At 56.9% G+C, this 12,362-nt stretch overlaps 3 protein-coding genes across 3 annotated transcripts; 2 read left to right on the forward strand and 1 right to left on the reverse strand.

The window, feature by feature from the left end:
• Positions 1–1,406: 1,406 nt before the first annotated feature.
• LOC112589457 (uncharacterized) lies at positions 1,407–2,474 on the reverse strand. The gene has a single exon (XM_025302760.1). It carries the CDS (start codon positions 2,388–2,390, stop codon positions 1,407–1,409), a length of 984 nt encoding a protein of 327 aa, XP_025158545.1. The 5' UTR covers positions 2,391–2,474.
• A 188-nt stretch (positions 2,475–2,662) lies between these two features.
• LOC112589458 (uncharacterized) lies at positions 2,663–6,238 on the forward strand. The gene has a single exon (XM_025302761.1). It carries the CDS (start codon positions 2,663–2,665, stop codon positions 6,236–6,238), a length of 3,576 nt encoding a protein of 1,191 aa, XP_025158546.1.
• Positions 6,239–6,279: 41 nt separating this feature from the next.
• Positions 6,280–7,809, forward strand: LOC112589459 (uncharacterized). Its single transcript, XM_025302762.1, has one exon. The coding sequence runs from the start codon at positions 6,280–6,282 to the stop codon at positions 7,807–7,809; it is 1,530 nt and encodes a 509-aa protein (XP_025158547.1).
• Positions 7,810–12,362: the final 4,553 nt, after the last annotated feature.

Here is a 12,362-nt window from a genome sequence, read left to right on the forward strand (position 1 = left end):
ACACTTACTTTGCTCCATATGCCGTCGCACGCTCGAACCTTTTTTTAGCAACTTTTCATGTTCTCCTTTATATCACCCGCTGTTCGGAACTAGCCCGAACATATGATAGCTCCGGAGAGCTGGCTGGAAGTACGGGATCGCAGAGCGACGTCCGCCTGCGTCTAGGCTCGCTCGAGTCCGCTCGGTGACCGTCCGGTCGTCCTGATCAAAGGCCGGGGCCTCGCAAGGCGATCCACAGACCCTGCTGATCAGGCAACGTCGCGCGCCGACTGGGCCCTGCCCAGGGACGGCGGCGAGAACAAGAGAGAAGAAGCACGCGCACGTGCCGACGTAAAGTGACACGCAGTGTAAACGCAATGGACGCAATAACGCAGTAGTAACGCAGAAGAGAATAACGCAGAAGAACGACGCAGAAGAACCTAAACGTAGCTATATATAAGCGAAACAACGTCGCCTACGCAAGTCCCGCAGGACACACGTCCGTGACGTCAACGGTGCGCGGCACCCGAAGCACGCCAAGGACGTGCAACGAAACGACCTCCGTCGTTTCGGATGGCCTGCCCTTCCGGGCGTAATGGCCAATAGCCAGCCACGGTCCCGAGGACGCGTGGAAACGGAGCTCCGAGAGCTCCCGGCTCGCAGGACGACCAAGTCGCTCCTGCGAGAAAGCCAAGTTCCCAATGGACACTTGGACGAAGGAGCGCGACCGCTCTAGGACTGCGACCGAGCCGCTCCAAAAACCGCCAAGGCCCCCTACGGACACTTGGGCAATAAGGGAGCTCGAAGCTCCGAGGAGACGGTCGAGTCGCTCCTAAGATCACGGCAACGCCGTGAGCCCGAGATCACAAAAACGAGGTTCGAACCATTTGCCTCAACCCAGCAGGGTGTGTCGGCGCCACCTTCAACTCAGCAGAGTCTATAGAGCGATGGTTCGAATCTGAAACGAAATACCCGATCGCCCTAGGAAGCCTAGAAAGCGCGTCGGTAATCACCAGTAACACGATGCACTAACGTGTAGCACTACTTGCTACCTAAACTGGCCAGGCAGAAGACAAGACAAGGCAAGGACCAGGCATCGCGCGCCTGGTTATATATCCGGGCGGTCGAATCTTGCCCGCGGGCAGCGGAATCGCGAGCCGCGCCGTGTAGCGGCCGCGGTTGGACCTAGTGGGGGTCCCGCGCGCTCGCTCGCGAGAACCCGAGTCCCCCGCCGCCAGCGAGAACGCCCCGGGCACCAGGCCGCCCGCCCTGCAGCGTTGACTCGCACCGACTATCCGTACAGCACGTGATGCTGTACGGAACATACCGCCCGCCTCCGTCGCGGCGACGGAAGTCAGTGGTGGAACAAACCCCCACCAGGAAGGCCCACTCGCGGCCTGGCGGCCGTGAGGGCCTGTTGATCCCCTTCATGTTGAAGGTTGATTGGGATGAGCCCCTTTCGGATCCACAGGGAGCCTCACCAGCCTGACCAGTGGCCGGGTCAGGGTCGAGTCCGCTGTGCGCACCTGCGCCACGCGGACGTGCCCATCCGGGCCAGGCAGCAAGCCGGTGATGCGGCCGAGAGGCCACCGGGTAGGAGGAAATCGGCTATCCGCCAAGAGCACGAGGTCGCCGATGTCTAACGGACGAGAAGCGATGAGCCACTTGCCCCGGACCTGGAGCTGGGCTAGATATTCTCTAGACCATCGCTCCCAAAGATGCTCCGTCATATGCTGGAGCAGCTGCCAGCGACTCATCCTCGCGACCTGAACGTCCCCGAGGGATCGCTCAGGCGGACACAACAGCGGGCGCCCAATCAGGAAGTGCCCAGGTGTCAGGGCCTCCAAGTCCTGTGGGTCGTCCGTCAACGGACACAATGGCCTGGAGTTGAGACAGGCCTCAATGCGAGCTAGAAGAGTGGCGAACTCCTCATAGGTCAGTGCCTGCTCTCCTATTACCCGTCGCAAGTGGTGTTTGACGGACCGCACTCCTGCCTCCCACAGTCCGCCGAAATGCGGAGCTGAAGGAGGCATGAACTTCCAGGTGATGCCCTGGTTACTCAAGGAGGCCGCGACTGGTCCCCCCAACGCCATGACCGCCTCAAACTGCCCTCGCAGCTCGCGGTCCGCACCCACAAATGTGGTCCCCCTATCGCTGTACACGGTAACCGGCAGGCCCCGCCGGGCCGCGAAACGATGAAAAGCCGCTAAGAAGGTCGGGGCCGAATAGTCACTGACCACCTCCAAGTGGACAGCGCGCGTGCTGAAGCAGACGAAGACAGCAATATATCCCTTGGAGGTGGTACGTCCGCGCCCTCGAGACGGACGCACCGCGACCGGTCCAGCATAATCCACCCCGGTGGCAGAAAACGGTGGATGAGGCAACACCCGATCGCGAGGCAGCGGAGCCATGAACGGGGTGATCGGGGTGCCCTTATGACGTGTGCAGCGCACACAGCCCCGGATCACCTGGCGCACGAAAGAGCGCCCAGCTGGAATCCAGAATTTGCGCCTCACGGTGAGCAACGTCAGCTGCACTCCCCCGTGCAGCGTGCGTTCGTGCGCATCTCGCACAACGAGAGTCGCGAGCCGAGAGCGTCGCGGTAGCAGGACTGGCTGCCTTCGAGCCGGATCGGGAGCGGTAGTCTCGGACCTGGGTCGGTTTGTTTAGCTCGGGCTCCGTTATGTCTAAGGAGGAGGACATTCTTGGGCTCATCGAGCTGCAATACGACCGGCAGCACCGCATGGAGCGGCTGCTGGACAATGCACGCAAGTCCGGTCAACTGAAGTCAGTTGGCGGGTTGACGTCTCGTTTGCAGGTTCTCGACACGTACTGGGCTCAGTTCCAGGATGATCATCGCACGATCCGAGCGTCTCGCCTCAAGACCGTGCGAGAGTCAGACTACGTGCAACAGGATGCCTGTGGCACGGTACAGGAAGTCTACATTGCGCAGCGCGCAGAAATCCAAACCCTGCTCGATGGGTTGAAGGTTCAGGAGGCTGAGTCGGCTGCTCACGCAGTTCCCGCGCAGGCGGTAGTGCCCGAGGCTTCGTTGCCTCGCATTCCCATTCCGAAGTTCGAAGGGAAGTTTGACGAATGGCGCAATTTTAAGGATCTCTTCGAGTCCTTAATAGTCGATAACCCGTCGTTAGCATCAGTTCACCGGATGCATTATTTAAAACAGAGCGTATCGGGAGAGCCTGAACGTCTGCTCCGGCACTACGGCGTCGCTACTGGCTCGTTTGAGCAAGCGTGGGAAGCGCTATGTGCACGGTACGATAACCGTCGTTTGCTTGTGGACCAGCATCTCGACGCTTTCCGGGATATTGGCCCGATGCGTCAGGAGAGCGTCTCCGAGGTTCGGAGGCTGCTGGATCGAGCCAGCGAGCTGCGAGCCGCCTTGCGCCTTCTTGACCAGCCAGTGGATGCTTGGGACGTGATATTGGTCAATATCCTCCGTTCCAAGCTAGACTCTGCAACGCGGCGGGCCTGGGAGATGGCCACCGCGGACCGGCGCGAGCCAGTGAGCTGGGACAGACTGGCAGTCTTCCTGGACGAGCGTCGGGTGGCGCTCGAGGCGGTTGCCGCGGCTCCGTCCATTGGGGACAGCCCCCGTGCCTCATCGGCATCCGAGCGGACTGGTCGACGATCGCTGCATCTCCATCGGCCCAAGCCGACCCGTTGCGCTGAGTGCGGTTCTGAGCATGGACTCAGAGAGTGTTCGGCCTTTAAAGATCGGCCGGTCTCTTCGCGACGGGCAAGGGTGCGCGCTCTCGGGTTGTGCTTCAACTGCCTCGGTCCGTCGCACCAGGCGGCCGCTTGCCCGTCTAAGGGTCGATGTCGGGAGTGCGGAGAGCCGCACCATTCACTTCTGCACTCCGCCCAGCAGTCTCCGGCCCCGGCGTCGGGGGAAGCGCCGGTCACGGCGCATGCTGCGACGCGGATGCCTGCGCAGCGAGTGCTTTTGGCCACAGCCAGGGTTTGTCTGATGGCGTCCGATGGCCGATCCGCTGTGGTTCGAGCGCTCATTGACCAGGGCTCTGAGGGGAGCCTGGTGTCCGAGGCGCTTGCGCAGCGGCTGCGCGCGTCTCGTAGATCGGTGGATGTCGGGCTGTCGGGCGTCTCAGAGGGACCCCCTCAGCGGGTGCGGGCCAGCACGTCATTGCGGCTCAGGGCAACTGCTGGCCTCCCGTTCTCCACCACGGTGGAGGCCCTCATTCTACCGAGGCTTACGGCGTACCACCCCCCGCAGAGGGCTCGGCTGACGGGGAAGTGGTCGCATTTGAGGAACCTCCGATTGGCGGATGATCACGATGATGACGAGCGCATCGAGGCGATACTTGGAGCGGAGGTATTCGCCGAGATCGTGTTGACGGGGCTTCGCCGGGGCCCGAGGGGAGCTCCCGTCGCGCAGCGTACCCGCTTGGGGTGGGTGCTGTGCGGGGCTCTCCCGTCTGCCGCCGGAGCGGGCGGCTCTCATTGTCATGTGGTGCAGTGTGCGTCGGACAACATGGCGGATCTCTTGCGGCGCTTCTGGGAGGTGGAGGAGATTCCGGTTGCTTCCCCGCTCTCTGAAGAGGAGCGGGCTTGTGAAGAGTTTTTCGCGGCGTCCTTTCGGCGTCGTGCGGACGGCCGCTATCAGGTGCGGTTGCCTTTCAGGAGCCCTCCGACTGAGCTGTCTCTCGGCGACACTCGGCGGATTGCCACTGCCTCGTTGCATCGCTTGGAGCGGCGACTGCTTCGGCAGCCTTCCTTGGGCGGGGCCTATCGCGACTTTCTTGATGACTATGAACGACAGGGGCATATGATCCGCCTGCCGCTCAATGTCGAGACTCCGCGGCTCTCTTACTTTATTCCACATCACCCGGTGATTAAACAAGCCCCCGAGCTTAAAGTAAGAGTGGTGTTCAACGCCTCGCAGGCGTCCACCAATGGCCGGTCGTTGAACGACTTGGTGCACGTGGGGCCGCGCTTACAGCGAGAACTGGGCGAGATTCTACTTGCCTGGCGCATGCATCGAGTGGCCTTCTCTGCAGACATCGAGCAAATGTTTCGTCAAGTGCGGGTGGCTCCGGAGGATCAACACCTCCAACAGATTCTCTGGCGAGACAGCCAGACGCAGACAATATCGGTGTACCGGTTGACCACGGTCACCTATGGCATGGCGTGCGCTCCTTATCTGGCCATCCGCACGCTGCACCAGCTGGCGCTGGATGAGCGGGAACGTTATCCCCGGGCAGCAGACTTACTTCGTCGACAAACCTACGTCGACGATATTCTTGCGGGGGCAGATGACCTTGGGGAGGCACGCAGTCGACAGCGTGAGCTGAGCAGCTTGCTCATGGCGGGCGGGTTCCGACTCAGGAAGTGGGCGGCCTCACATCCGGAACTCTTGTCCGGTATCCCGGAGGGGGACCGCGAGCCTTTGGTGCCTCTGCCGGACCCTGGGGCCGTGGGTGCATCTGTGCTGGGGGTCGGTTGGATTCCGGTCGAGGATGCATTCTGCTTTTCGGTCAACCCCGGGGCTCAATCAGCCATCTCGAAGCGTGGCATCTTGTCAGTCGTTGCGCGATTATACGACCCCCTGGGCTGGTTGGGGCCTATGGTAGTACTGGCGAAGATCCTCCTTCAGGACTTGTGGTTGGCCGGGCTCGGTTGGGACGAGGCTCTCCCTTCTCCGCTCTCGCGACGTTGGGACGCCTTTAGCACCGGGCTCGCGGAGGTTTCCGCGATCCGAGTTCCTCGCTGGACCGGATGGTCGCCTGAAGTGGAGATCCAGCTTCACGGCTTCTCGGACGCCTCGGAGCGGGCGTACGCCGCCGTCATCTACTTACGGGCTCGACGGTCTGATGGGACCACCCGTGTCGCTCTATTGGCGTCCAAGACCAGGGTCGCCCCACTAAAGCGGGTAACGTTGCCCCGCCTGGAGCTGTGCGGTGCGCAGCTGCTCTCGCGCCTCATGAAGGCCATGGTGGAGGCGCTCGGTTGTGCCGAGGCCTCCCTGGTTTGTTGGACCGACTCTTCTGTCACGCTCCATTGGATAACAGGGCATCCATCTCGATGGACCACCTTTGTCGCCAATCGCGTCTCGTACATTCACGAGAGCCTTCCGCGGGCCTCGTGGCGGCATATCCCGTCTGGCGACAATCCCGCGGATTGCGCCTCCCGGGTTTGTTGGCCGGCGGGCTACGAGAACACGCCCTTTGGTGGCGTGGCCCCTCCTGGCTTGTCGAGGACCCGGCGGGCTGGCCGGGTCTAACTTGCGTCGCGAGCGACCGAAGCACTTGCGAGGAACGGTGCATGGTTCACGTGGTGGCCGTGAACCCGGAGGACTGGTCCGGTGTCCTCCGAGCATGCTCCTTCCGCAAGGCCATCCGCGTGATGGCCTATGTACGACGATTCCTGCGAGTCCCACGGATCAGTGGACCCTTAACGGCGGACGAGCTGAGTGAAGCTCGACTGCGCCTGCTGCGGGTTACGCAGCACCGCTTCTTCGCGGAGGAATTGGGCCGTCTGAAGCGGGGGGGAGCATTGATGGTGAGATCGGCGTTGCGGCCACTCAACCCCATGATGGACGAGCGGGACCTCTTGCGGGTGGGGGGCCGCCTGCAATTCTCAGCGTTACCGATCGATGCACGGCAGCCAGTCCTGCTACCGCGACGCTCTCGGCTCGCGACTCTCGTTGTGCGAGATGCGCACGAACGCACGCTGCACGGGGGAGTGCAGCTGACGTTGCTCACCGTGAGGCGCGAATTCTGGATTCCAGCTGGGCGCTCTTTCGTGCGCCAGGTGATCCGGGGCTGTGTGCGCTGCACACGTCATAAGGGCACCCCGATCACCCCGTTCATGGCTCCGCTGCCTCGCGATCGGGTGTTGCCTCATCCACCGTTTTCTGCCACCGGGGTGGATTATGCTGGACCGGTCGCGGTGCGTCCGTCTCGAGGGCGCGGACGTACCACCTCCAAGGGATATATTGCTGTCTTCGTCTGCTTCAGCACGCGCGCTGTCCACTTGGAGGTGGTCAGTGACTATTCGGCCCCGACCTTCTTAGCGGCTTTTCATCGTTTCGCGGCCCGGCGGGGCCTGCCGGTTACCGTGTACAGCGATAGGGGGACCACATTTGTGGGTGCGGACCGCGAGCTGCGAGGGCAGTTTGAGGCGGTCATGGCGTTGGGGGGACCAGTCGCGGCCTCCTTGAGTAACCAGGGCATCACCTGGAAGTTCATGCCTCCTTCAGCTCCGCATTTCGGCGGACTGTGGGAGGCAGGAGTGCGGTCCGTCAAACACCACTTGCGACGGGTAATAGGAGAGCAGGCACTGACCTATGAGGAGTTCGCCACTCTTCTAGCTCGCATTGAGGCCTGTCTCAACTCCAGGCCATTGTGTCCGTTGACGGACGACCCACAGGACTTGGAGGCCCTGACACCTGGGCACTTCCTGATTGGGCGCCCGCTGTTGTGTCCGCCTGAGCGATCCCTCGGGGACGTTCAGGTCGCGAGGATGAGTCGCTGGCAGCTGCTCCAGCATATGACGGAGCATCTTTGGGAGCGATGGTCTAGAGAATATCTAGCCCAGCTCCAGGTCCGGGGCAAGTGGCTCATCGCTTCTCGTCCGTTAGACATCGGCGACCTCGTGCTCTTGGCGGATAGCCGATTTCCTCCTACCCGGTGGCCTCTCGGCCGCATCACCGGCTTGCTGCCTGGCCCGGATGGGCACGTCCGCGTGGCGCAGGTGCGCACAGCGGACTCGACCCTGACCCGGCCACTGGTCAGGCTGGTGAGGCTCCCTGTGGATCCGAAAGGGGCTCATCCCAATCAACCTTCAACATGAAGGGGATCAACAGGCCCTCACGGCCGCCAGGCCGCGAGTGGGGCCTTCCTGGTGGGGGTTTGTTCCACCACTGACTTCCGTCGCCGCGACGGAGGCGGGCGGTATGTTCCGTACAGCATCACGTGCTGTACGGATAGTCGGTGCGAGTCAACGCTGCAGGGCGGGCGGCCTGGTGCCCGGGGCGTTCTCGCTGGCGGCGGGGGACTCGGGTTCTCGCGAGCGAGCGCGCGGGACCCCCACTAGGTCCAACCGCGGCCGCTACACGGCGCGGCTCGCGATTCCGCTGCCCGCGGGCAAGATTCGACCGCCCGGATATATAACCAGGCGCGCGATGCCTGGTCCTTGCCTTGTCTTGTCTTCTGCCTGGCCAGTTTAGGTAGCAAGTAGTGCTACACGTTAGTGCATCGTGTTACTGGTGATTACCGACGCGCTTTCTAGGCTTCCTAGGGCGATCGGGTATTTCGTTTCAGATTCGAACCATCGCTCTATAGACTCTGCTGAGTTGAAGGTGGCGCCGACACACCCTGCTGGGTTGAGGCAAATGGTTCGAACCTCGTTTTGTGATCTCGGGCTCACGGCGTTGCCGTGATCTTAGGAGCGACTCGACCGTCTCCTCGGAGCTTCGAGCTCCCTTATTGCCCAAGTGTCCGTAGGGGGCCTTGGCGGTTTTGGAGCGGCTCGGTCGCAGTCCTAGAGCGGTCGCGCTCCTTCGTCCAAGTGTCCATTGGGAACTTGGCTTTCTCGCAGGAGCGACTTGGTCGTCCTGCGAGCCGGAGCTCTCGGAGCTCCGTTTCCACGCGTCCTCGGGACCGTGGCTGGCTATTGGCCATTACGCCCGGAAGGGCAGGCCATCCGAAACGACGGAGGTCGTTTCGTTGCACGTCCTTGGCGTGCTTCGGGTGCCGCGCACCGTTGACGTCACGGACGTGTGTCCTGCGGGACTTGCGTAGGCGACGTTGTTTCGCTTATATATAGCTACGTTTAGGTTCTTCTGCGTCGTTCTTCTGCGTTATTCTCTTCTGCGTTACTACTGCGTCTATTGCGTCCATTGCGTTTACACTGCGTGTCACTTTACATCGGCACGTGCGCGTGCTTCTTCTCTCTTGTTCTCACCGCCGTCCCTGCGCACGCGCGCCTGGTTATATATCCGGGCGGTCGAATCTTGCCCGCGGGCAGCGGAATCGCGAGCCGCGCCGTGTAGCGGCCGCGGTTGGACCTAGTGGGGGTCCCGCGCGCTCGCTCGCGAGAACCCGAGTCCCCCGCCGCCAGCGAGAACGCCCCGGGCACCAGGCCGCCCGCCCTGCAGCGTTGACTCGCACCGACTATCCGTACAGCACGTGATGCTGTACGGAACACCCGCCATTTTGAAAAAATATCGTTGCGCACAATTTCGATAAATCTTTCGAAAGTACGGTTTCAAAGCTTTCAAACCGTTTTTGAAATTTGCTGCTAGGATATTTAGGTGTCGAGATATTCAATTTCGAATTTGCAACAAATGTCGATTCAGCGAGGCTTAAGGGGCTAAGAGGCTCTGCGGTTCGTTTGGCTCTTTCATAATTTCAATAGCCGCGTTCATTATTCTCTATACAATAATTTACACAATTTTGCGAATTGGAAATTTAATTTTTTTCAAAAGTTATCATTCTTTACCCTTCAGTTACGCATGATCACTGTGGTATACATTTTAGTTCGCGAAGCTGTCCCTAGCTTTCTACCTTCTCCGTACGATTGGCCATTATGGTACACAGCTTGAATATGCTGTTCAGGATCGCGCCTGAGTTCGCGGTGACCCGGCGCGCCGAGTCGCTGGACGCCACCTGAACGTCGAAATTCCCTGGCGCTCCTAGTCCACGGAGCCGCCGCGACGCGGCGATCTGGGTTGTCGCGCGCGCGAGCCCCTCGGCTCGCACGCGAGTTCGAGCTGCCCAGGGCATATAAGAGTGCCCGCGGAGACGATCAGAGATTGCCTTCGTACAGCTTTTGGCCTTCGTACGGTCCACCGCCGATAGTGACACTATCTCTTGTACGCTGGACTTCGCGAGTTTGTCAGTACGCCGGGCTTACGTTCTGGCTTGACTGAGATTCTGTCGGTGCGCCGGGCTTTAACGCCTGGCTTGACTGGATTTTTCTTAAATATATGTGCCAAGACAATAAACAAAGACAAACAATTTTCCTTTTCCGAACGTGTTCACTCCGATAAGCGCTGCCTCGTGCGACTTTTCTTTTTCCGTGATCTTTTCCTTTCGAGGCGCGTTGCTTCGTGCAACTTCATCAATTTAAACCATAATTGATTGTTTCGCATCGAAATTATTGCGTCGATTATGGCGACGATAAATCCTGAAAAGGCTGCTCAAGTTATTGCTTTAATTGAAGATGGCAGAAGTCGAAGGTACGTTGCTCAGGCACTTGATTTGTCAGTGTCAACTGTGCAACGTGCTTATGCCAGGTACTTACAAACCAATTCTTTCCATAGAAGGCCTGGTTCGGGATGTCCTCGATGTACCAATCACAATGATGACCGATTTATTGTTTCAAATTCGTTAAGAGACAAACATCGAACATCTGTTCAAATTAGAAACAATTTAAGGGATGTCCGCAACATTAATGTATCCATTAACACCGTTCGGAGAAGATTAAAGGAACAAAATCTGCTTTCGTGCAGGCCAGCAGCTGTACCTTTGCTTAAATGTCACCATCGCGTAGCTCGACTCAATTTTGCAGTTGAGCATAGAGACTGGACTTACGCAGACTGGAGCAAAGTACTCTTTAGCGATGAATCTCGTTTTTGTGTCTATTCTCCAGATGGACGAGAACGAGTTTATCGTCGCGGTGGAAAACGATTTGCAGACTGTACGGTAAGTGAGAGGCATAGCTACAATGGAGGCTCTGTAATGATTTGGGCAGGAATTTCAGCTAATGCTCATACAGATCAGCACTTTTTTGACAAGAATATAAGAGAATATAAGAGAAATAAGAAGAACGCAGATGTATACGTGGAAGACATACTCATTCCATATGTTGTTCCGCACCCTTCATCGGAGAGAACTTCTTGTTTATGCAAGACAATGCTCAACCACACACTGCGAGAAGAGTGCTTGATTTCTTCGATGAAGTTGGCATAAATCGACTCGATTGGCCAGCAAATAGTCCAGATTTAAATCCAATCGAACACTTATGGGACAACCTCGGCAGGAAAGTACGAAATCACGTACCTGCTCCTCAGTCACTGCGAGAACTGCGAATAATTCTCGAAAACGAATGGAATACAATTACGTAGGATGAAATTAAAAGACTAATAAGGAGTATGCCTGATCGTATGAATGAGGTAATACGCGCACGAGGCAGTCATACCCACTATTAGTACACACACATCACACACACAGCAGAGAGGGTTTGGAGTCATTAATTACTGCAGGAGTGACGAACTGCGGGGTCCTTTCTCTGCTGTACACACCACACACACTCACAACACACACGCACCACACACCCACACAACACCACACACTACATAACAATGGGACTTTTCCTACCAGTAAAAACTCCCATGCGGTTTATATTGGGAAGACTTACAACCATAATTTGAGCTAATGGACAGCGGTATCTTAAACGCAATTCATCTTTATTACGTTAATATCGATTACGCAAAATGAAGAACCTAAATTGAATTTTACTTTCATTTTCCCTGGCCTTCAAAATAATAAATGCAAATCATTGAAATATTGTTGCAGGTTATGTAAATTATTATATAGAGAACATGAACACAGCTATTGAAATTATGAAAGAGCCAAAACGAACCGCAGAGCCTTTTGTCCCTTAAGCCTCGCTGAATCGACATTTGTTGCAAATTCGAAATTGAATATCTCGACATCTAAACTTAGCCTAGCAGCAAATTTCAAAACGGTTGAAAAGCTTTTGAAACCATACTTTTCGAAAATCTATCGAAATTGTTGCGCAACGATATTTCTTCAAAATGGCGGGTGGTAAAAAAGGAGAACATGAAAAGTTGCTAAAAAAAGGTTCGAGCGTGCGACGACATGGAGCAAAAGTAAGTGTCGCAGCTCAATGGGACGAAAAGTACCTAAAAGTATAGAAATGTTTTCTTTAAAATATTTCGTTATAGAGCTTGTGCGATACTTATTCACTGAATTCTGCAATTAACAGAAAACCGCATTTTTAGCAAATTTGGAACAACTCAGTGAAAAATGATCACATCGAGCTCGGTAAAAGTAGCATTTTAAAGATAACACTATACTTTCATGTGCATTTGGTCCCATTACGCTGCGATACCTGATTGCACACCATGCCCCATCGCAAACACGGACCTCATGATTTATCAATTTTGCATCCTCTCACTTTATCATCGCCATTTTTGAAAAAAAAGGCCGAGCAAATTGCCATTCAGATATTCTTAAAGAGGACGTTTCTTCATTTTGCATTTCTGCGCATATTTGTATCTTTATTATTTACCAAGTTATGATCATTTGAAATTTTGTAATTTTTTCCCCAAATTTTTAGTGTACGTTTTTTTGCATTTGAGTGTATATTGATACGGA

This window comes from Harpegnathos saltator, unplaced genomic scaffold, assembly GCF_003227715.2.
Source record: "Harpegnathos saltator strain DR-91 unplaced genomic scaffold, Hsal_v8.6 scaffold513, whole genome shotgun sequence".
In the NCBI taxonomy this organism is placed as follows: domain Eukaryota; kingdom Metazoa; phylum Arthropoda; class Insecta; order Hymenoptera; family Formicidae; genus Harpegnathos; species Harpegnathos saltator.